The sequence below is a fragment of the Ochotona curzoniae genome, unplaced genomic scaffold (genome assembly GCF_017591425.1).
Source record: "Ochotona curzoniae isolate NIBS_2020 unplaced genomic scaffold, NIBS_Ocur_1.0 contig_3520, whole genome shotgun sequence".
NCBI lineage: Eukaryota > Metazoa > Chordata > Mammalia > Lagomorpha > Ochotonidae > Ochotona > Ochotona curzoniae.
Genome location: NW_024465894.1, coordinates 6814601 through 6839500, shown reverse-complemented (window position 1 = coordinate 6839500; position 24900 = coordinate 6814601). Strand labels below are relative to the sequence as shown.

At 52.5% G+C, this 24900-nt stretch overlaps 1 protein-coding gene across 3 annotated transcripts; it reads right to left on the bottom strand.

Moving 5' to 3' along the window:
• Window positions 1-14332: 14332 nt before the first annotated feature.
• Window positions 14333-24615, bottom strand: MATN4 (matrilin 4). Of its 3 annotated transcripts, XM_040981421.1 has the most exons (9): window positions 24537-24615; window positions 23333-23902; window positions 22392-22514; window positions 20110-20232; window positions 19895-20017; window positions 17188-17601; window positions 16935-17087; window positions 14635-14742; window positions 14333-14533 (listed from the first exon to the last, which is right to left on the bottom strand). In XM_040981421.1, exons 1-9 carry the CDS (start codon window positions 24613-24615, stop codon window positions 14475-14477), a joined length of 1752 nt encoding a protein of 583 aa, XP_040837355.1. In that variant the 3' UTR covers window positions 14333-14474. The 3 variants fall into 3 exon arrangements, with proteins under 3 accessions (XP_040837355.1, XP_040837356.1, XP_040837357.1); XM_040981422.1 differs by lacking the exon at window positions 22392-22514; XM_040981423.1 differs by lacking the exons at window positions 20110-20232; window positions 22392-22514.
• Window positions 24616-24900: the final 285 nt, after the last annotated feature.

The window sequence follows — 24900 nt, the reverse complement described above, 5'->3', positions numbered from 1 at the left end:
AACCCCTGAGGGAGACGTGGAGGAAGCTCCTGGCTTTGGATTGGCACAGCTGCAGCTGTTGTGGCCATTTGAAGAGTGAACCAGCAAATGAAAGATTTTTAATTTTTTGAAAGGATTTATTTATTTATTTAAAAGACAGATTTTACAAAGAGACAGAGAGACATACACAGAAAGAGAAAGATTTTTCATTCACTGATGAACTCCCCCAGTAGCCAAGGCCAAGTCAGGACAATGACAGGAACCAGAAACTCAAGCCATGTTTCCCATTGGGTTGTAAGGACCCAAGCACTTGAGCTATCACCTGCTGCCTCCTTTATTAATTACACATTAATAAGATGCTAGCTTGGGAGCAGAAACAGGACTTACTTCCTGGGGCTCTGATATGGAATACAAGTGTCCCACGTTCAGTGCACTACACCACAGTGCTCACCCCTATTATGGATGAACATGAAACAACATAGAATGATTTTTTAAAAGATTTAATTTTTTATTGGAAAATCAGATTTACAAAGAGAAGGAGAGACAGAAAAAAAGACCTTCCATTTGCTGATTCACTCCCCAAGTGGCTGCAATGGCCGGAGCTGAGCTGATTTGAACCCAGGAGCCAGGAACTTCTTTCCGGTCTCCCATATAGGTGTAGGGTCCCAAAATTTGGGGCCATCCTCTACTGCTTTCCCAGGTCACAAGCAGGGAACTGGAAGGGAAGTGGAACAGCCAGGATATGAACTGGCACCCGTGTGGGATCCTGGTGCATGCAAGGTGAGGACTTTAACCACTAAGCTACCACATCAGCCCCATAGAATGATTTTTTTTAGGAATCTATTTGAAGTTTCACTTGGGTGTTTTTTAAGCTTCTTATTTATTTGAGCACATTGATAGATGTTCTGTTATTGAATTGCGGGTGCATTCTTTTTTCATGCACTTTGAGATACATTCTATTTATGAGATTTTTTTTAACTTACTGAGGAATTCTATATCCTATCACTTGTTATAGCTGCTATTGGAACAATATCAAGGATTTAGAAACATTTTGAAGAACATGGTAAAAAAAAAACAAAAAAAAAACTTCCTTCCCTGTCCTCAGGTTCCCTAAATGTTAACATGTCACCACATTTGTGCTGTTCTTCCTGCTTCCTTGTGCCTGGAGGAATGAATACAATGCTTCATTCTGACTGTGGCGGGCAGTTGTAGAGGTCACGTCAGTATAGGAGTGCTTGTTTACACATCCACAGCACACATATATCAACTCCAGGAAGTTCAGTTAACATTTACACTACCTTAACATTTTTTTAAAGATTTATTTATTTTTATTGGAAAGTCAGATATACAAAGAGAAAGATCTTCCATCCGCTGATTTTCTCCCCAAGCAGCTGCAACGGCCAAAGCTGAGTTGATCTGAAGCCAGGAGCCTGGAGCTTCTTCCAGGTTTCCCACATGCGTGCAGGATCCCAAGGCTTTGGGCCGTCCTCGACTGCTTTCCCGGGCCACAGGCAGGGAGCTGGAAGGGAAGCGGGGCCGCTGGGATTAGAACCAGCACCCATATGGGATCCCGGGCGTGCAAGGCGAGGACCTTAACCACTGCACCATCGCGCCGGGCCCCAAATTATTATTTTTTTAAATACAGAAGGATCAAACACGTGTGTGTGCTGCCTTAATTTCTGCAGCGTGCCCACTGTGGCATGCTAAAGCCAGCCACAATGAACATTCCCAACTGGAAGGAGAGAGGGCACTGGTGCCAGGAAAACCCTGGAGCTCATTCCATCGGAAAAGAAATACTTGAAATCTTCCACTCAGGGAAAAAAAAAGGAGCCAGGCCTGGTCTTTTGATAAGGAGGTTGATTCTTTGGAGAATTTTATCTGAAGGAGCAGAAGAGAGAGGGGAACTTGAGGTTAGAATACCCCGAGTCTTCCTGTGTATCGGGTGTCAAGGCAATGTACAATACTTAATTTTAGATCTTGGTGTCACATGACCTTGAGAAAAACTGTCAAGGTGACAGAAGCAAGTGTTGAAGGTGGACATGCTGGGCAGATGCTCCTCTGAGGGATAAACAGGCAGGTGCCTTCCTACTGAGCGCCCAGAGTCCGGAGGCAGGGTTGGACATGTTAGGTTCATTTGTTCATCTAAGACTCAAAGCATAGCACCTGATACAAAAGTCAGTACTCAGTAACCTTTTGGTGGTTTGTAGAATCAGTGAGAGAATGAATCCCCCAGAAAGGAACCCTTCTTACTCTCCATCTCTGCCCATCCCTCGGCCCACTAGACTAAGGCTTTCCTCGTTCTTTTTTAGGGGTTGTTTTAGATGCTAATTTGTGCAAAGTTGGTCTAAAGGGATTGGTGGGCCTCCTAAGCTTAAGTCATGAGATTGGGTAAGTGGCCAGAAAAACAAAGCCTGGAAGAGGATATGAAAACCAGATTTCAGTCATTCAGATCCTCCCACAGGTGCGCCTGTGACATCATCTCCTCCCACAGGGGAGAGCCAGCCGTTCTCCCCTGGGATTGCCCCATCTAAGTTACTGCTGACTCGCACTTCTGCTGTGTTTTCTTACATGGTAGACTTCCTGGGATTCTGTTCCTGGAAGGCGGAGAAGGGTGCTTCTCCTAGAAGACGAAATCCTTACAGATAGGCCTGAGGAAGGATGAGACTCAGACCCAGGGCTGAGGCAAGAAAGCTCCCCAACTGTAAGAGATGGGGAAACAGCACCGAGGAGCCACCCCAACAATGGGCGGCTGCCAACAGCCATCCCAGAAATGACTTACGATGGTGTCAGAACTCAACTGAGCGTTTCAGGAAATTCCTCAAAGCCTTGGAGGAAGGCGTCCCATTGACCGGGGATAGCTGCCATCTGTCATGGTGAGCATTTGATCTTGGAGCCTTGTCAAGGCTTGGAGAAAACATCCTTGGAAGTCAAGCAGAGTTGAACACTGTCCACAGACAGTGGAGGGTGGGGGTGGGGCAGTCAGAGGGGGCTTCGTAGGACTGTTAGAGGAAACAAATTGTAATCCCTTTATGGGTATGATTGACATTAAATGACATGTACAGATTTCAACAATGTGTGCACACACGTAATCCCTGTCCAACAAGATATAGAATGTTTCCCTCCTGGTCATTTACCATTAGCCTTCCTGCCCCGCCTCCCATCCCCGCCATAGTTAGCCACTGGTCTCATTTCATTCTCGATTTGTTTCATTTGTTCTAGAACTTCAGCTGTGTGGAATCATATTACTCACAGTCTTGTGTGTTTCAGTGTTATGTTTTAGAGATTCACCCCCTGCCGTGGCCTAGGTTGACAGCCTGTTCCTTATTGCAACATCGTACTCTACTGTATGAGTGGACCACAGTCTCTACCTGCTCTCCTGGTGACGGGCACTTTGACTGTTTCTCTGTCGAGGTTATTTTATGAACATTCGTCTCAAGTACTTGCCTGGACACAGACTCTCATTTCTTTTGAATAAACACCTAGGAGTAGAAATGCTGGTCAAAAAGTACGAATAGATGTCGTTTTATTGTAAACTTCCAAGCATTATTCTGAGGTGGTATACTATTTTGAATTTTCCCCAGCAGCATATCAGAATTCCAGCCATTCCACATCCTCACCACCAGTTGATATTGTCAGTCTTTTTGTCTTAGTCATTTTAATGGATACGGAGGGATTTCCACCTCATTTTGAATTACTTTAGCATTTTCTGGGGATCAGCAGTTACAAGCAGCATTTCATGGTATTAGCCAATCATTATTCTTTGTGGAATATCTGTTCAAGGTTTTGGTCATTTATAAAAAGGACTTGTATATGTTTCTTTGTGATTTTTTGTTTGTTTATTTTAAAAGGCTGAGAGATAGTTCACACTGCTAGTTTTCTCCCTAGATGCTGGGCCAGGCTGACATCAGGAGTCCAAAACTCCATCTGGATTTCCCAGATGGGCGGCAGGGACCCAAGTCTTTGAGCTCTCTCTCAGAATGAGCTTCGGCAGGAAGCAGAGTTGAAAGTGAGGAGTCAGAACTGAAACTCAGCACTCCAATACAAGATGCAGGCAACCCAAACAGCTGTTCACCCACAGGCCCAGTTTGGCCATTTTGTGTCGTGTCTTTCTCTGCCCGAGTTACAGCAGCTTATGTAGTCCATGAGGACGTGGGCATCCTCCATCAGATGCTAGCATCCGTTGCCCACGTACATGATTGTGAACATTTTCTGCAAGTCCTAGTGCCTGATAACTTCTTTTGAAACACAGAAGTTTTAAATATAGAAATCATGTGTAAGTCTCCATTGCAGGCTGGAGAATAACAGCTCCTGAGCATCTCACTGGTTGCCCTGCACAAGGAGGACGGGCTTTAGGATCAGACCAGGTTTCAATTATACATGCGATCTCATTTGATCCTCATAGTGGTCATTCGAATTCGTGTCTGTGAATCAGGCGCCTCTGTGGTCTGATTCAGAGATCAGATGTGTTGCCACACCACATGCAAGCTCAGACCGGGAAGAAGTAAAAGGTTGTGTGGTCACATGTGTGGTCAGGGGAGAGGAGGAGGCAGTGGCGCTGGTTCTAATCCCGGTGGGTGCTGGTTCTAATAGCATCGGCCGTTGTGCTCACTTGGGGAGTGAATCATCAGATGGAAGATCTTCCTCTCTGTCTCTCTTCTCTGTATATCCGCCTTTCCAATAAAAATAAAAAATAAATCTTTAAAAAAAAAGATTTCATTTAGGAAAATCAAAGGAAACATTTGATTTATTGACGTAAAATAAACGACGTGGGACATAATGTGAGAATTCAGTGTATGTCTGCCAAGTATAATGACCAGATCTCAGCAGCTGACAGTGCCCTCTCTCTAAACAGTTACTGCTCCTTCACATTGGGGATCTTTGAACCCCTCTCTTCTCGTTCTTTATGAAATATGCAATGAATTGTTGTGAACTCGTTTTTCCTGTGTAACTGCGTTTTGGTGCATCATCCGGTCTCCCGTCCCCACTCCCTCCTGCACTTCATAACCTCCACTTACTGCTATCCTACTCACGTCCAGGAATCGACGTTTTCTAGCTTTCACATATAAGCAAAATATATGTGATATCTGTGCTTGATTGATTTCATTTATTACATCCATTTTGTTACATCCTCCAGTTCCATCCATGTTGCCTCAAATGACAGAGTCTTAATCATTTTATGGTTAAATAGTAATATTCCCAAATGCACCATTTCTTACACTCATACAATCTAGAAAATGCATACAGTCCCTTATAAGCTCTTTCCAAGGCTGTTTTGAGCTCTTCATAAACCTTACTCTACAACCACATGACATTGCCACCAGTGAAATCAGTGTCACAGTTTAGTCAGTCTCCTCCCATAAGATGTTCATGTTGTTTCCATCCTCCTATGATAAATAGCCTTGACATGAATATAACCTCATCATGCACAGAATTTCCCATATTTCCTCCAGTGGGTGTTCAAAGTGAAATCATCATCTCGGTGAATACTGACATTTGTCATTTTCTCAGTGTTTGTTGCAAAATTATGTGCCAGGAAAACTGCACTAATTTCCACTCCCTTCCGCATGTCTCTGTGACTAACTGGGTTTTCATGGCAGGAAGGGCAGAGAGCAGGTTCCCCTGCTCAAGGACAGGGAATGCTGTGTGTGGAGTAACTCACTGGCATCAACTACTGGGCTGGTTCCAGAGGGAGAGCTCACTGCTGGGGTGGCGAGAACCTTGGGCTGGCTTCCATGTGCTGTGCTGTCATTTACTGGTTATGTGTCCCTTGGAAAGTCACTTCCTGATTTAATTTACTTACAAAACAGACAGCAGGAAGTGGCAGTTGCTGAAGGGGATGGTGAAGCTCAAATGAAGTCACATATATTCTCATCGCCCTAGAAACACTAAGCTCCAGTGCTGAGTCCGCTGGTCTTCTCTGTGTTCTGTTGGCAAACTCAGTTCCTAGAGCCTAAATATAAATCACGAAGCCAGTAAGATCAAATGGAGGAGACTCAACCCCAGACCCAAGAGGGATCGCCACAAAGGCCCAACGTGTTTGAGAGGAAATATTACAAAAGCCTTGGATTTCCACCCTCTTTCTGTGTGTGAGACCCCTGAGCACTGCCCACCCACCCCATGCAGGATACTGCACCCACAGGCTCCAGGTTTCCAAGTTAGGGACTTTTTTCTTTTCTTATTTTTTTTTTTAAGATTTTTTTTTATTGGAAAATGCAGATATACAGAGAGGAAGATCTTTTGTCCGACGGTTTACTCCCCAAGTGGCTGTAACAGCTGGAGCTGAGCCAATCCGAAGCCAGGAGCCAGGAGCCTCTTCTGGATCTCCCACATAGGCACAGGGTCCCAAGGCTTTGGGCCATCTTCGACTGCTTTCCCAGGCCACAAGCAGGGAGCTGGATGGGAAGCGAGTCGCCAGGATTAGAACCAGCATGTAGGATTCTGGCATGGGATTCTGACATGTGCAAGATGAGGATTTTAGCCACACCAGGCCCAGTTAGTGATTTTCAAATGGAGATGTGAGACAAGGCCCGCTGTGAAGCCTTTTCCTAACAGTTGCTTCCTTAGCCCAACCAAAACCAAACTCAGTGGTTCAAGGCTACCTCTTTCAGTGGCAGTTTTTCTCCACAGTCATTCTCCCCAAAGCTGATAACCCCAGGAACAAACAACAGATGAGCCCAGTCTAGGTGCAGCCGCAAAACACCTATTTCTCCTCTCTGGAACTACCTTTCAGATAAAGATGAATAAATCGTCAACACACCAACACAAACCTGACCTCAGCCGGAGATGTTATCAGCCCACAACGTGGAGAGGAGGGCTCCACTTTGCCTTTCTCTCTGATATTGGGATCTAGCACAGCCCGGAGTCCTTCCCAGCTAAGTAGGACATCGCCTGTTCCGAGCACATGGCTTCCGAGCCTCCAAGGCTCTGGATTGCTACCTCTGCCCCACCTAGTTCCATTCCCATGCTCCTGCCCCCGTCTAAGCTCCCTTTTGCCCTCCTGCCATTCTCACCCTCACTTTTTCCTTTGGCCTCCTATCTCTTCCTCTGGTGGACAGAGTATGCCACAGCTGACCCTTGACCCAGATCATCCATCCATCTAGAGGCGCCTCCTTGACTAATTCCCCATTGCCACACCCTAGATAATCCCTTCTTAAACTCTAAAAGCCAAGGCCAGCATTGTGGTCCAGCAGGCTTAACCTCAACCTGCACTACCAGCATACCGTATCAGAGCACTGAGGTGCGCCCTGGCTGCCCTGCTTCCAATCCAGCTCCCTGCTAACGTGCCTGGGAAAGCATTAGAAGTTGGCCCTCGTACTGGTGATTCCTCCACCCATGTGGGAACTCCAGGCTCCAGCCTTCAGGCTTGGGCCTGACCCAGCCCCAGGCCGTTGTAGCCACTGGAGAATGAACCAATGCATGGAGGATCTCTCTCTCTCTCTGTATCTGCTCATGAAATAAACAAATCTTTTTATAAAGGACTCTAAAAGTCAGGGCATCCCCAGCTTCTGCACGTCACTATCATTTATCGAAGAAGCAGGAAGAAGTGGCTTCAGGTCCTACCTTCACCTTTCCTGCTTGCTTAGTTGGGGGGGAAATGCCATCTACTCCCTGAGCTGGTTTTGGGGATTGAATAAAATGACTCCTGCCTAGGGCCTGGCACATAGCAGCCTCCCAGTGCCATTCCTGTCACCCTGGGGACAATGCTGCAACACGCAGGCTCACCTAACCCCTGCGTTTGGGGTTGAGAATTCTGGGTGTGGAGTGTTGCCAAAGATTGTTTCAACCCTGGTGCCCAGCGCGATGGCCTAGCGGTTCAAGTCCTCTCCTTGAGCATGCCAGGATCCCATATGGGTGCCAGTTCTAATCCCGGCAGCTCCATTTCCCATCCAGCTCCCTGCTTTGTGGCAGAAGATGGCCCAAAGCCTTGGGACCCTGCACCCAAGTGGGAAACCCAAAAGAAACTCCAGGCTCCAGTCTTGGAATTGGCTCAGCTCCGGCCATTGTGGCCATTGTGGCCACTTGGGGAGTGAACGAGCAGATGGAGGATCTTTGACCCTCCTTCTCTCTGTAAATCTGACTTTCCAACACAAAAGTAAAGAAATATTTAAAAGAAAAATAAAATGTAAATTGAAAAGGAGAGGACAAGAATGATAAGCGTTTTGTGTGCTGTTGCACTGGGTTGCCCAATGTTCATTTGAAAGATGGGCATGGGAAGGGCACGGAGATAGTTGAAGGGAAAACCATAGAGGGGCAAGTTCTAATACCGACCCCTGGTGTGGCTTCCTTGGTGATGAAGGCTTTTCCTTCTCTTAATCTTTATTCGTTTGTTTAATTATATGCACACAGGATGGAGAAAAGCAGATCCTGGCTTGGGCTCAGTCCATGCTTGCTTCTTGTCAAGTCCACCCTTTCCCCCAGTGCCCTGCTTTCACCCAGCGTTCTCCCCATTTCTGAGTCTCCTAATGAGGTAGGAAGAACCTGGGACACAGAAGCGCCCACTGCACAGCGTGGAGCACGTCCCTTCCCCCTCATCCTCAGTTGTCAAATGGGAGAGATGAGACAGAGTTGCACAGGGTCATGCAGGATGTGGAGCTCCCAGCAGCCCCCGGACCTTCAGCCAGTCTGAGTCCACCCGAGGGGCATCGGCTGGCAGCCCGTCGTTAGCAGTGTTCTCGCTTGTGCTCTCTGCTTCCTGGTTTGGCTTATTTTTCCCCCCATTTTTATTTGTTTACTTGCATTTCATTTGAAAGGCAGAGATCAAGTTCTTCCATGTGTTGGTTCGTTGCCTAAACGTGCACAACAGCCAGAGGAGGGTCAAGGCTGAGTCAGGGAGACAGGGACCCCATCTGAGTCTCCTACTTGAGTTGGCAGGGACCCAAGGACTTGGGCTGCACCTGCTGCCATCCCAGAGTGCACATTCACAGGAAACTGGGTCTGCGCATTCACGGGAAAAGGAGCCCAGGACCTGAAGCAGGCATGCTCATATGGGATGTAGATGTTCCGAAGCAACAACTCAACTGCTATTCCAGACCCTGCCTCCCTTAGCCCCGCCCCTCTTCCTTGAACGTGCAAGTACCAGGGCCCCGTGCTCTGGCTTAGTGCGATAAGCTGTAGCCTACAGTGCTGGCACCCCATGTGGGCACTGATTTGACTCCCAGCTGCTCTACTTCTGATCCAGCTCCCTGTTAAAGTGCACCTGGGAAAGCATCAGAAGATGCTCCAAGTGCTTGAACCCCTGCAGCCACATGGGAGACGTGGATGGAATTCCCATGGGAATGGCTTGATCCATCCCTGGCTGTTGTGGCCATTTGAGGAGTGAACACGTGAATGGACGATCTCTCTCTCTTTGTAAAGTAAACCTTTAAAAAATAAGAACCAATGATCTGAAACCAAGTATGCCAGCCAAGGCCACCACTATTGGGATTCAATGAATCTGAACAAGATTCCAAGGCGAGTGAATGATTTTGATTCCTAGCCCAGGGGGCAACCTCTTGCCATAAGCAACAAGCACCCTGAACAAATTAACCATGGGGTTTTTATAGTAAGAGATTCAAAAACTTCGTGACAGTGAGTAAGTACATCATTAGGAGCTAACAATGACACAGAACAGAAAGTATGTGATAGAAATTGACAATGTATAGGTTGGGGATCCTGATCATATCACTTCAATGTAGACAGTAATAAAGCAGCATGCCTCGAAGGCAGCTGTCTTTCCCGTAAATCTAAACCTCCAAGATTCTCCCTATCTCCTGCCTGCCTGCTGGAGTTTCAGGAAGCTGGAGCTTTTTCTCGTAACAGCATGCAGGTGTCTCTGGAGATTCCAGACTTTCAGGAACACAGTCACCTTTACAATTAGCCCTTTTAACCACCAATGATTCATCTGGCTGGGGTCCAGCCAGTGTCCCCTCGACACCATCCAGTCATAATTCACATTCTCCCAAAACCCAGGTCCCCAAGAGGGTTAGCACAGAGCTAGTGACACCCTGGCCACACTCTGATAAACACTCATGTCCTGCGTCCCAAGAACCCCACGCAACAGGTTCTCTCATCCCCACAATAACCCAGACTGTGAGTGTCTTCATTTCGCAGATAAGAAAACTGAGTCCCCGTTTGGCAGGGACGTAGAGGAGTTTGGAGGTTTCCTATGGTCACCCACCAAGTTCCGATGCAATCAGCCTGCTGACATGTCTGTGCTCGCCGCAGCTGCCCTGCTGCCACGCGACAGCCGACCCTCCGAGTGGAGGAGAAAGGCTGCTGGTCCCTGTCTCCTCCCCCAAGAGAACAGGGTCTCCTGTGAGGACCAGGAGCTGGGTGTGCTCAGCCGCAGCGTGCGCACTGAACAGTAAGACGCCCTCTGCAGGCAGATGCGCGCATCGCTTCCCACAGAAAGGCTCAGGCCACCAATGGGTAAGGCATAACCCCATCCTTAAAACACTGGTAGGATGCATCTTGACACCGCTCCAGGTGTCCTTAACTTAACTTCGCAGCCCTGCGAGGCTACTGCTAATCATTCACTTAGAAAGCTGACAACCTTTCCAACTGACTTGGCAAATAGGAGGCACACCTACCCGGCAGGCCTGAGGCATGGGGTCACTGCACCAGCGGCCTCTCTGCACACTGAAGCCTCTGGAGGTACCACAAGGAGCCTCTTGTTCTGTGGTTACCCCCAGGGGACGCAAAGAAAGGAGCCACCTGATACCCTCTAAGCCAGATGCCTTTCCTGATTAAACAAAACCTTTCTAATACAAAGGTCTTATGTAAACGTGTGTGTGTGTGTGTGTGTGTGTGTGTGTGTGTGTGTGTGTGTGTGTGTGAGTGTGTGTGAGTGAGTGTGTGTGTGTGTGTGAGTGTGTGAGTGTGTGTGTGTGTGTGTGTGTGTGTGTGTGTGTGTGTGTGTGTGAAGCCAGCCCTGAGGGGGCGGAGGGCATAGAGAGAGTTCAGGAACTCTTTGCTGCCGCACCAGCCATCGGGGAGACCCGCCCAGGGGACTGTGGGAGGACTTGGAAGCTGAGAAGGAAATGAGGAGGACGAGTTTCCACCACCCCTTCTACAGTTGGTGGCTGGGAGGGTCGAGCATGCAGCAGCGTCCCTGGGGAGCCTCAGGGAGACACGGCCCCAGCCCTTGGGAGTGGTGGGCGGAGGAGGACACCGAGAACTTGCATTCCCAGCAAGTCCCCAGCATGCTGCTGGCCATGGCCATACCCACACCCACAGCCCTGTGCTTCACCTGCAGGCAGTGCTGAGCGATTTACCACCCCATGACCTAGCCTCATCCGATGCCCCCTCCTTTACCCCCAAAACAAGTGGCCAGGCACCAGAGGGGCACTACACCCCTTTATCACTGGGGGAAAATGCAATAACTTAAGTGGCTTAGGGAGCAGGAAGAGGGGTACACCAGTATCAACTTCCCCTACACACCCCACGAACCCTAGCCCAGCCCCCCTCCTGGCTGCCTCACCCACCAAAATTCAGCCACACAGGACTTCTTCCCACCCTGGGAACACCAAGCCCGTTCCCAGCCAAAGCCCCTACAATTACACTCTGCCCCTGGCTCCTCCTCAGATTTCTGGTGTGGGTTCAAACAGCAGAGACCCCCACTTGGCCACTGCATCTGCAGCAATCGCTGCTCCCCACCCGTATTGACCCACCCAGCAGCCACTAACTACCAGGGCCAATGTTTAGGTCAGTTAGGTGCTAAGATCCACAGCATGTGATCAATAATCACACACCATTGGTTATGCACTGGGCAGGGGGCACGTGGAACATTCCTACCATCAGAGCTGTGGACTGCAGGGCAGCCTTCCCACCCTCGCTCAAGGCCATGTCGTGTGTGTGTGTGTGTGTGTGTGTGTGTGTGTGTGTCTCCGGAAGCAACATCTCTGCGTGTCTCATCTTTTGATTCATCCTCCAGGAAACCAAAAGGGTTGAGAGCACACAGTTCTCCCCAGCAGACCTGGGTCCCAGGCATCCCCAAAATGCAAGTGCCCCGTGCCTCCTGGTCTTGCCACACTCCACAAACCCTGAAACCCAGGGGCTTGCCAGGGAATCAGGAGGCCCAGGCCAGTGTCTGCCCCCTCCTGCCTCCAGCATGCTTGCCAGTGTTGCTCTCCCGCCACTCTTACGTGAGTTTGCACTCTTCTGTTCTTGTTGGAGGGTGTTTGTTGGATTGCACTGGTGATGGAGAGTTGTCTTCTAGTCTTGGAAGCAGAAGGTGATATAAAGAAAAAAGCAAGTGATAAGGAAAACGAGTGAGGGAGTGAGCAAGGAACCCAGGAGGGCTGGCCTTCGACCCAGGAGAGTGCAGCCAATGCCTGGAAAAAGAAGTAGTGGAATGGGTCTAGGGGGAGGGGATGGCCTATGGTTCAGCCATGGCAAGCGCTTGCTAGGGCTCTGGAACCCGGCTCCAACACAGAGTGCCGGACGCCATCCAGTGGCCACTATGGAGATTGCAGGAGAAGGGAGCAGGTGCCAGAACTCCAGAGGAGACAACGGTGGCCAGTGCCCCAGGGCAGGGCAGGAGGGCTCTCTGTGCCCCCATCAACTGAAAATGCTATCCTAGTATCAGCCTCCACAGGTCTCTGCCTTCCTGGTCCAGCTGGCACTTCCTCACTCTGAGGTTTTGGGGAGGCAATTCTATCCCCCAGACCTCAGGTCCCCCAAAACGCAAAAGAGAAGGGTCAGGCAATGGTGCCCAACAGCTGATGTGATTCTTACACCCAGGTAACAGCCAGACAACCCAGTCACTCCTGAGCACATACACGTGTGCATCACTCACCTGTGAAATCCCAGCCTTGACCTCTTTCCCAGTATCTGCCTTACACCCCCCCCCCACACACACACACACCCCTGCCCTTTGCTCCACCCTCCCCTATCATGCTCCCTCCTGCACCTGCTGCTTCAGCCCCTCCAGCTCAGCCCCAGGAATTTCTTTCCCTTCACCAAGCCTCGCAAGGCACACAGATGTGTCTAACAGCTCGGAAGCTGGCCCCCAAGAGCCCCACATCTTAAGCCCCTGGAACCTGTGAGGGCATTACCTTACATGACAACAAAATGTGGTTTTGCACGTGTTGCTAACATGGGGAAGCTTTACATGGGAGAGATTGCTCAACATGGTTCAGTCTTAAGATCGCAAGTGTCTTCACCAGTCACATATAAGAGAGCTGGAGACAGACAGGGGCAGGCGGGAGTGGTGTGGGACCACAGGCTCAGGAACTCTGGCAGGCTCACGTCGCTGCGACAGGGCAGGGCACAGAAGCCCCCAGCACATGGCAGTGCCAAGACCTGCACTGCTGACCTTCAGAACTGTGTGGTCATGGACAAGGATTGTCTAAGCCACTCGATTCAGGGGAAGCCTTCGCAGTAACCACATCTGGTGCAATTTCCCGCGAATACCACGGGTTTGAGAAACTGACTCAAACCTGGCTAAGTAAGGTGACAAAGGTACTAATTCTCACCTCCCAGGGTTGTGGTAAAAAGGTGAAAATAGGTCTGAATAACTTGGAAGACTGTCCCAGACTAAATAGAATAGTTGGTGAAAATGACAGACAACTAGCATCAGCCAGGCCCAGACAGCTCCAAGGTAGCCCTGAGTGGCTGACAAGGATGTCTGTGATATCCCCCATCATCCCGGGTGGGTACAGGTCGGCAGAGGAGCTGCTAACTTTCTCCATTCCGTACACGAGAAAGCCCGAGCTGCAGCCATGCACGTTGTCTGCCCTGGGCTGAGGGAGGAGTGGATGGGGGGGAGTGGTCTGGGATGCGGTGGGAGTGAGCGGCAGAGCTGCGGCCACAGGCTGAGCAGAGAGACATCCAGCCAGACATCCCAGCTATTCTAGTCCAGGTGCATTCCGTCTACTTGTCTCCCCAGCCCCCAACTGCATCTGCTTAGAGGCCAGGCTACCGCTTCCCACCCCCTTGGCAGCTCCGGAGCCAGTCTGGGGGCACCACGAGGGGAGAGGACCGGCGCTCAGACCCCTAGGGGCTCGCTCAGACCCCCGTAGTTCCCGGCTGAGCCCCCTCCCTTCCGCGACTCGTATAAGGAGATGTCTGTTCTCGCTTGGGTAAACAAGGGGCGGGAGGCCACACAGCATCCCAGCTCCCCACCCTGGCGCGACCCCCGGCACAATGCGCCTTTCTGCGCCCAGACGCCACCGGAGGCGCCGCCGGCGCGCTCGCTACGTCTAACCTCCCGTCCCCCTAGCGGCACAGCAAGATCCATAAACCAGCTTGGTTTTGTTTTGTTTTTAAAGAAAATGAAAACAAACAAAAAAAGTAAGCCCAACAAAGTACTGGCCACAGCACGTGCCCCCCACCCTCCCCACCCCTACCCTTGGCGCCAGCCGGGCGAGGCCAGACCCGAGCGCAACGCCGGGACCCCGCCGGCGCTTCCTGCCGGGCACTCCATGCCCAGGGACCCGGGTTCGGCCTCGCGCTGCTGCCCCGATGGCGCGCAAGAGGCACCGTTGGCGGACATGTGCCTCCTCCCCCGGCGGCCCTCACTTCTGGCTGCCCATCACGTTCTCCAGGTTCTCCAGGCGCACGGAGAGCTGGGCCAGTGAACGTATTAAGGAAACCACAGGTGGCGTGGGGAACCCTTCCCTTCCCTCCCGCTGCTGTCCACGCCCACCCACTCCCCAGCACTGCCCCAAAGGATATACTTCTGTGTCAGGCTGTCTAGTGTCCCCAGCGTGCGACCCTGGAACTCCACCAGGCTTTCACAGTCACAGGGACTCCGAAGCTCTGTCCCGGCACCGATGCCCTCCTCTGTAAGCCGTGCGCAAGGTCAGGGGAACAGAGAAGCCGGGAGGGCGGGGCTAGCCCTGACCTTAACCCTCCGAGTCACCTCCACCAGGGCCTGTGCTAGGCTGGGAGAGTTTTGGGTTCCAGCTGAGTTCCAGCCTAGTAGGTGTGAGGTACTGGAAAGCCACTTTAACGTGGCTAAACTTGTTTGCTCATCTGTGAAGTGGGTAAAATGAGAAGCTGTCCTCATGGGTGTGTTCAAGGATTTGGTAATTGTGCGTGGGTGCATGCGTTCACAGCCCACAGAACTGCCTGGCAAGCCTGCGTTTCCCCTGGGGTCATCATGAGGGCTTGTTAACAGGGCAGTAGTGATGGAGAATGGAGAGGAATGGAGCGGCGTTCCTAATGTCCTCCCAGGGGACGCTGTTGCTGCTGCCCAGGACGGTCAGGGCTCCTCACAGGAAACCACCTGTCCTCACGCAGGAGCTGTGAGCCACGCGTGGCTGTTAACACTTGAAACGTGGCTGGGCTGGCTGAAGAACTTTTTTTTTTGTTCCATTTTTATTTTAATGAAGCAGGTGCAGGTGGCCACGACTACCTGGTTGGATAGCACAGCCCTTGAACACTGCCCAGCACGGGTGTGTTTCAAGGAGATCAGTGGCTCTCGGAGTGTGGCCCCTGGACCAGCAACAGCAGCAACAAGGCACTTAGCAGAAATGTGGATTATCAGACAGCACCCCAGACCTACTAGCTCAGAGAGGATGGGGCTGGAACCGATAATCTAGACTTCTACAACCCTCCCTCCAGCTGTGGGCATCAGGCCTCATGACTGAGCTGCTAACTGGGATGCCAAAGACCCATGTCCACATGCCTGGGGCCAGTGCCTGGCTCCAGGTCCTGATTCCAACTTCCTGCTAGTGAAGATCCTGAAAGGCAGCATTCTCTCTCTCTCTCTCTCTCTCTCTCTCTCTCTCCCTCCCACATAAAATATTGACAAATTTAGCACCCTGCAAATGACTGATGCCTACCACTGTTTAAACCACTGCTTTAAGGCTACATCCCCACCCATTTCAACATGGCACGGGTGGGGTGGGAGGAACCTAACAAACTTGGCACTGTCTAAATTAGTGGGGAATGTTATAGTCGGCAGTCTCCTATAGTCAAACGTTCTCTAAGAGTGTGCCGTTGCTGAGTGTAGGTGGTGAAGGATAAGCAACTGGCCTTCAGTAAGGAGAGAACCATGTACTATAAAGGTTACCTGGTGGTCTGACATGCACCCTGAGCAAGCTGGCATTCACATGGTATTTGGGGTGTGGCGTTGCTAACACTTGCCCAACTTCACAGGTGGGGGAGCCAGGAGTCAGTGACTAGGGGGAGTCTGCCCAGGGTCATGCGCTCAGCTGCTGAGATGCCTCAGTCACAGGAACCAGGCCTCCTCCAGCAGCCAGCACGATCCCCACCGACAGAAGAGAGTCGGTGAAGGGGAGGGTTCTGTGACTTGGCTGAGGTCACGCCATGAGGGGTATCAGAGTTAGAATGGGAAGGACTTTACTGTATCCTGGCTGATCGTTAGAGTCAGCTTGAGTAGAACAGTGTGTGTGAGAGAGAGAGAGAAATTCTGCAGAACCTGGTATTCCCAAAAGAAGAGTCACATCTTACTCCTGGCTTACAGTGGTAAAAATGCCAACCCCTGCCACCCCCAGTCGGTGGGTGCACATGGCTCGCAGGCCCCTTTCCCTCAGCTGAGCCCCACGTGAAGGCGACAGCTTGTATTGATGACCCACATGCTCATCAAAGCTCATCAAAGCTGCCTGTGTGTGTGCTTATGCTCGGCTCAGCCCACTTTGCCCTGTCGGCACACTGAATGAATTCCAGCAAGCTGAAGGGGCACAGGCTGCCTCTCGCTCACAGTCACTGACTTTGGGGAGATCTGCCCGGATTATGACTCACTGCTCTGGGGTCCTAGGAGCCTGGTCTAACCTTCTGAAGCATTCCTGTGTGCACGAATCACCTGCAGCCTGCAGATGCTCATGCGTTAGGCCTGGGCAGGCTGGGAACGCTGTATCCGCTTTCCGCACTAAAGAGGGCGCCCTGGTAACTGGGTTGTGGCTTGCGAGCCCGGTCCCTGGCTGTAACCCTAGGAGGTGCTGGGGAGGCGGGGCATACAGAGAGGAGAAAGGGGCGGGCAGCCAGAGCCTCTAGAGGGATGTGCTCACCCGGGCAGATGCTGCCTTTGAGATTCTCCAACAGGTGCGTCATGGTGTTGAAGTCGGGCGAGTACGACACGTGCAGCTCAGCGGGCTCCGAGGCGATGGTGCGCAGCTCCTCCTCCACCGCCTTGCCCACGCCCACCGCGTACATGACGATGCCTGCGAGGAGGGCGGGGAGGCTAGGGTGCTCAGATGGCGCCCCCAAAGCCCGAGAAAGCCGCAGCCACGGTTCCAACCCAAGTCCTTGTGCCAAACCTACCTTCCTCCTTGGCGCGCGCTGCCCACACCGAGATGTCATCCTGGGAGCGGCCGTCGGTGAAGACCAGGCCCACGCGAGGCACGTGGAGAGCGCGGGGGCGCGCGCCCTGCGCCTCGGAGAAGCTGTGCTCCACCATGTGTCGCAGCGCCAACCCGGTCATGGTCCCTCGCTCCATGTACTCCACGGCCAGGACCGCCTGCTTGATCTCGGCCGCGGTGCCGTAGCGGCCCAGCGGAAACTCAGTGCGCACGCGGCTGGAGAACTGTACCAGCCCCACGCGCGTGCCCTCGGGAGACACGTCCAGGAAGTCAACGATCTGGTTCACGAAGCGCTTCACCAGCTCAAAGTTCTGCGGGCGCACGCTCTTGGAGCCATCCACAAGCAGAACCAGGTCCACGTGACCTTCGTGGCACCCTGCGGGGCGAGAAGCGCCTGGTGGAGGGAGGAGAAGCGCCTGGATGAGACCCTTGGGCGGCAGCAGCCATCTCCATACCTAAGTCGTTCATTGTCATTCACGTTTATCCCGGAGGGATGTGGCTCCTGGAATCCCTGCCTATCAGGAAGGATGCTAAATCGCCATCCACCACCATCATCATCATCACCTTAGCCTTTGACGGTTACCTAGTGCTGAACACAAACCGGACACTGTAATGAAAGCATCTTTTTGAAAAATAGTGACAGTGGCTGACACTGTGGCAGCGTAAGTTAAGCATCCACCTGCAATGAGGGACCCCATTTGAGTCCCAGCTACCCCACTTCCCATCCAGCTCTCTGTTAATGGCCTGGGAAAACAGTGAGAATGGTCCAAGTACTTGGGTCCCTACACCCACGTGGGAGACCCATAAGAAGCTTCTTGCTCCTGGCTTCAAACTGGCCTAGTTCTGGGCCATTGTGGCCAGATCTACCTCAATATCTCTTCTCTCTAAATCTACTCTTCAAATATAAATAAGTAAATCTTTTTTAAAATAATCATCAACATGGTAGCTACCATTCACTCAGCATCTACTGTGTATCCAGCATGGTCCTAAGCCCTGGGCCTGTGTGTTAGTGATAGTCATAAGGCCCTAGGCTCTGCCCCTGGGGGGGGGGGGCGCTCAGGAGTTAAGGTGTCACTTGCACCCCTTCAGTACCTGGGTTCAAGTCCCAGCTCTGCCTCCTGGTCCAGCTCTCTGCTAATGCACACTCTGGGAGACAAAAAGTGCTGGCTCTGGTACTTGAACCCCCTGCCACCCATGTGGCCGACCAAGATTTCATTCTGGGCCCCTGCTTTGACTCGGCCCCACCTTCGCAGGTGCATTTAAGGAATGAACCAACCAATAGACCATTTTACTCCATCTATGTCTGTCTTTCTGCCTTTCTTTTGTTTCTTCTTTTTTTTTCAGATTTACTCTTTTTTTTTTTTATTGGAAAGGCATATCTACAGAGAGAGACAGAAAGATTTTCTTTCTGTTGGTTCATTCCCCACGTGGACGCAACAGCTGGAGCTGAACCCATCCAAAGCCAGGGGCCAGGGGCCTCTTCCGGGTTTCCCACATGGGTGCAGGGTCCCAAGGCATTGTGCCATCTTCTACTGCTTTCCCAGAGCACAAGCAGGAAGCTGGAAAGGAAGTGGAGCAGCCGGGACATGAACTGGCACCCATATGGGATCTCAGCACATGCAAGGTGAGAATTTAGCCACTGAGCCACCACACCAGGCCCATGTCCGACTACCTTTCAGACAAATGGGAACATGTCCATCCCTATCAGAAATAAGCGGCTGCAGGTGCCGCTGGGATGCAGCTTCTTTAGGGTAAATCTGATGAGGTGCGTCTCTGCACGCAGAGTCTTTGGCGGCAGGTTAAAGAAGCTGCTTCCTGCAGAAGTGCAGGGGGTGCCATTCATGAGGACACTGCACCTGTCAGCACCAGGACCTTGGCCAAGCTGACCTCCAGAACCGTGAGCCACAAATGTTATAGAAGCCACTTGGCCTGTACTATTTTGCTGCAGGAGCCCGAGTAGACCGGGACAATCTTGAAGGCTGACCAGGTGCTTGGCACAAAGAACATTCTAGAAAGGGGGGCAGCATGTGCAGAGATGGGGGCTGGGAAGCTAGTGACCAGAAGGAGGAGAGCATGTACTACAATGTGCACGTGTGACAGGTGACAGACCGATGGCATGGCCGAAGTTAGACTGTGATGAGCTAAGGTGCTGGTTTCAAAATCTTGACCACAACTCACAGCTAAACACATTAAGATGACAACATGATCCACCTCAGCTGGCCACCTGGAATTAAATTTAACTTTTTATTTTTAATTTAACTTTCACAAAGCAATGTTTATCCTAAGGACCACTTGCATTCTGTTTGTAACCAACACTCCTGTGTTATCACTAACGCCCTTGTGTTATCACTAATGTGATTGTGTCGGCCACGCACTTGAAAAGCGCAAGGGGGCAGTATCTGACTTCTACCCCTTGGGCTCTGGGGAGTCACTGAGCAACTCTGAGCAAAGGAGGAGTGCTAGGAAACGTGGATTAAAAAAAAAAAAAAAAAAAGCGTTGGAAGCAGAAAAATTGAAGGGAAAGAGATGGAGGGAGAGCACACAGCACACCCCCAGCCTTCCCCCACACCCACATTCACACCATGTCCTTGGGCCAAGGCAAGGACAAAGTCAAGGGTGCCCAGTGTGTGGCCAGCTGAACCGCCTCCCCTACCCCGGGCATGACTCACGGGTGCAGCTCTTGCCATCCGCCTGGAGCTGCCAGCCCTCGGGACACAGGCAGCGATAGGTGAGGCCCTCGCTCACACACTCAAACTCACAGCCATGGTCCACGCCATTGCAAAGGTCACGGACTGGGAGAAGAGAAGGGTCAGAGTGAGTGAGTTGACCCTCCCTATGGGGAGCCCCTGTTCCTCCCCCATACATGCAGGAGACCCCTCCTCACTGCGGCAGCTCCTCCCATCGGGCAGCAGGTCATGCCCCTCTCTGCAGTGGCATCGAGGCCCCTGGAGGGTACTGACACACTCGTGCTGGCAGCTATGGTTCCCCCAGCTGCAGTGGTCAACAGCTGGTGGGAGGAAAGAGATTGCAAGAAATATTATCTTGGGCCCAGCACAGTAGCCTAGTGCCGGAATCCCATATGGGCACTGGTTCTAATCCCAGCTGCTCCACTAACCATGCAGCTTCCTGCTTGTGACCTGAGAAAGCAGTCAAAGATAGCCCAAAGCCTTGGGACCCTGCACCCATGCAGGAGACCTGGAAGAGGCTCCTGGCTCCTGGCTTTGGATGGGCTCAGCTGTGGCCATTGCGACCACTTGGGGAATGAACCAACAAATGGGTCTATGGCCATACCACCTTTTTAAAAAAAAAAAAAAAAAAAGAATTATTTATTTTTATTGGAAAGGCAAATATACAGAAAGGAGGAGAGACAGAGAGGAAGATCTTCCATCCGATGGTTCACTCCCCAAGCGACCGCAACGGCTGGAACTGAGCCAATCTGAAGCCAGGAGCCAGGAGCTCTTCCAGATCTCCCACAGAGGTGCAGGGTCCCAAGGCTTTGGGCTATCCTCGACTGCTTTCCCAGGCCACAAACAAGGAGCTAGATGGGAAGTGGGGCCACCGGGATTAGAACCAGTGCCCATATGGGATCCCATTGCAAGGCAAGGACCTTAACCACTACACCATTGCGCCAGGCCGGGCCTCGCTATACCACCTTGAACGCACCCAATCTGGTCTGAACCAACAGATGGAAGATCTTTCTCTCTGTCTCTCCTCTCTTTGTACATCTGCCCTTCCAATGAAAATAAATAAATTTTAAAAAGAAAAAGAGAGGGCCCAGCTAGGTGGCCTAGCAGCTAAAGTCCTTGCCTTGAATGCACCAGGATCCCATATGGTTCTAATCCTGGCGGCTCCACTTCCCATCCAGCTCCCTGCTGGTGGCCTGGGAAAGCAGTCGAGGACAGCCAAAAGCCTTGGGTTCCTGCACCCACATGGGAGATCTGGAGCAAGTTCCTGGCTCAAGTTGACCTCCAGGGGAGAGACCACGCTCAACCTTGTCCAAGTCTACACTTCGGCACCGCCTGCCAAGTGGAGTGTAAGGGAAGAGAGCAGGTGCTTTCTGAGCGAGTCGAGCATCGGGACGGCTGAGGGAGCTGGGGTGCTGGCCCTGCAGGGAGGAGGCCTGTCCTGAATGAGGACATTGTAGAACTGAGGGCTCCTGGGAAAGAGCCAAGGGAGGTGACCAGACAGTGAGTGAGCTGTGGGGCTGAGGATGCCTGGGGGCTGACAATCCCCGCTGCTAGCTGACAGCTTTTTATCACACATGTGGAGTTCACTGCTCTGTGTGCATGTGTGTGTTCTTAACCTAGGTGTCACTCACACCCATATTCAGTACAACACACTCATGCCCTGCTGCACATAAGCACATCAACGAGACTCTGATTGACACCCGTGGTCCAGGACAGCACTGCGGCACTGCGAAGGGTGTATTCTGCAGAAGATCTTGACCAAGGGTGACGAACAGAACTCGAACCCACTCCCTCCCCTCCCCCCAAACGCTGGGGGTAACTCCAAGCCTCCTCCTGGGGGGGGTTCCTGAAGGCTCAGTCACCACAGGGGGCATCCAGCGAACCTCTGTGAGTGTTTAGAAACAAGACAAACCCAGGGACCATCTGGGCTGTTGAGATCTCACGACCTTGCCCTGCAGGTGGGTTTGAGAGAGTGGCTGTGAAGCTGGTAGCTCAGGGCCTGTCTCGGCCTTGGCCTTCAGCAGCTGGTGACTGTAAGTAGGGCCACAAGAGGAGACACACACACATCCCAACTAGCAAACCATGACTAGGCATGCAAGGTGTCCTGTGCCTTAGCTTTTCAGAAGACAAAATGGTCCAAGTCTTGCAAGTTATGCATTGGCAGAGGGGAGGGGCCCAATGGGCAGCACAGAGGGCAGGGGTGGAGTGAGGAGTAGGTAGGTGGGCAGATGAGAGCTCACCTCACTGCAGAACCTTCCAGAATGTTAAGTAACAGAACCCAGAAGCAAGTGCCTGGGTGGAGCCAGAACCAAGTCTGGGTGAGAGGTAGCTTGGAGCCAAGGAGTGGCCCGACCTGACACTGGGGCTTTCCCTCCCAAAGAACCTTCCAGACACACTCGTGGGTCTGGAGCAGGGACTCCAGGGAGCCAAAGAAGGCCCAGAGCAGACATTCCTTCCACAGAGCAGCGGTAACTCTCACCCACACAGCTCCGGTTGTCTGCCGCCAGCTCGTAACCAGGGTTGCAGGTGCAGTGGAACGTGCCTCGGGCGTTGACACACTGGTGCTGGCAGCTGTGTCTCCCCTCAGCACACGGGTCTGTCCCTGAAAACACACAGGGCCAGGATCAGCCAGGGGACACACAGATGGCCACCTGCAAGGCAGGAAGCTGCAGGATGGGCTGGGATCAGGTGCACGCAACAGCCCCCAGCAGGGCCCTGGCTGGGCTATGACTCATTGGAGAACAGTCAGAAGGGAAGAATGGGGCTTGAGCAGCCCCTGTGAGCAGGGTCAGCAGCGGGAGCATAGACCAGATGGTCAGTGGGACAAGGCACGCGCATGCAGGGGCTGGGGCGGCAGGTGCGCTGATTCTACAGAGGTAAGACAGGCCAACGTGTGAAGCCACTGTCTGGGATGCCCACATCCACTATGGGCTCTGGTTTGAGCTCGGCTGCTCCACTTCCAACCCAGCTCCCTGCTAATGCACTTGGGAAAGCAGTGGAAGATGGTCCAAGTGCTTGGACCCCTGCACCCATGTGAGCGACCCAGCTCCAGGCTCCTGGCTTGGACTCTGTCACTGCGGCCATTTGGGAGGGAAGATGCCTGTTGTGTGTCTCTAAATCTACCTGGGGCGGCTCTTGTAGCGTGTGTGGGAGGAGCTAATAGGAGAGTGGGAGGGGTCATATGCAAGTAGGCAGGGCATGACTCCGGCACTAGCGACCACCTTACAGGGGCCAAACATCTCCTTCCTGTCTGAAGCCCCTCCTGCACTGTACCAGCTCCACCCTGATGCCCTAGCCCGAGCCCACAGCCCAGGCCAAGGTGGCCAGAGCTGAAATTTGGCAGCGCTCCGGGTGGGCGGTAGTGCTTGGAGCCTGACCGCGGAATGGTTGGTGCCTCAGCCCCATACCCCCCTCACTTACCGCACAGGCGGCCATGGAGCTGCCTGCCGAACTCCTGGATGAGGTCAAAGGACTCCACGAGGAAGACGTGTTCCTCCAGCGGCGGGGACGCCATGGCGCGCAGGGAGCCCACATCCGCGCGCTGCACCCCAACCGCGTAAATCTCGATGCCGCGGGCACGGGCCTGGGCTGCCACCTCGGACACGCGGTCCTGGGGCCGCCCGTCGGTCACGATGACTGCGATGCGCGGCACGCGCTGCTCCGGGGGGCGAGCGCCCTCGGCCACGCTGAAGGCCACGTTCATGGCGTATTGGATGGCCAGCCCGGTCATGGTGCCCTGGGCCAGCGGCACCAGGGCGCGGAGGGCCCGTTCCATGTCCTCACGGTGCGAGAAGGCTCCCAGGGGGAAGACGCTCTGCACCTGACTTGAGTACTGGATGACGCCAACGCGCGTGGCGTTGAGCCCCACGTCCAAGCTGCGGAGGAGGCCCACCAGGAACTGCCGCACCGTCTCAAACTCGAAGGGACGCACGCTGCGGGAACTGTCAATCACGAACACCAAATCCAGGGGGCCCGTATGGCACTTGGGACCTGCAGGGAGGACTTTGCTAGGTCAGCACCACTTTGCCTGCAAGAGGGTGACGTCTCAGGGTGGGCCCTGCTCTCCCTGCGCAGTCTCAGTAAGCAAAGGCGCGCACACACACACACACACACACACACACACACACACACACACGCTGCTAGCACTTCCTGGGGGACCTGGGCTAGAAGGGGTCACCCACCTCGCCTGCAGCTCCAAGGGAGCTGGGTAGGCAGCATGGCTGCCAGAACCGCCTGGAACCTGACCGCGGATGTGCCTGGCTACCTCGTAAGATGGGCATCCCCCACTAGACGTGCCCGCTCGGAGCTGGATCTGAGCAGACCCTTCCTGGTGTGTGATTTCCCCCACCCAAGAGAAGTTGCACATTGCAATTTTTAAGAGAAACCTGATGTTTCTTCAATATTTTTATTAGCTTCTGTAATATTATACGCATGAAATGGGTGATTGTGCACAGGTCCCAAAGAAGTCCCAAACTAAATCATGTCCCCCAAATGAAAAAACAGGAAACTCAACTCTGAAACCCTGGCTCCCACCTCCCCCAGAAGGCGTTGGCGTGGCTGCTGGAGAGCTGGGTTCCTGGGCCTCCTCCCCATCCGCCAGGGGTGGGGACTGGGCCCAGCTCACCTGCCGCCTGGGGCTGGCTTTCCCAGACCTGGAGCAGCAGCAGCAGCGCGAGCAGTGGGCAGGCAGCAAGGACCCTCATGGCGCGCACTCGACAGAGAACGGGGTGTCAGGGGCTGCAGGGAGGAAGGGAAGTCGTAAATCAGACGTGTATAGAGCTCTGATTCTGCATGACCGACACGTGGCGCTGGAGGTTTATTTTGCTGATCTATTTCTGTGTATGTCTAAAAGGTTCTTGGTAAAATTCATAGCCGTGGGATTGCTGGGAAACACAAGACTCTTTGTAGAGCTGAAGAAAGTTTCACTTTGTGGAACCGTGGAGCAATAAATAAAAGATAAAATGAAAATAGACCCCCCCCCAAAAAAA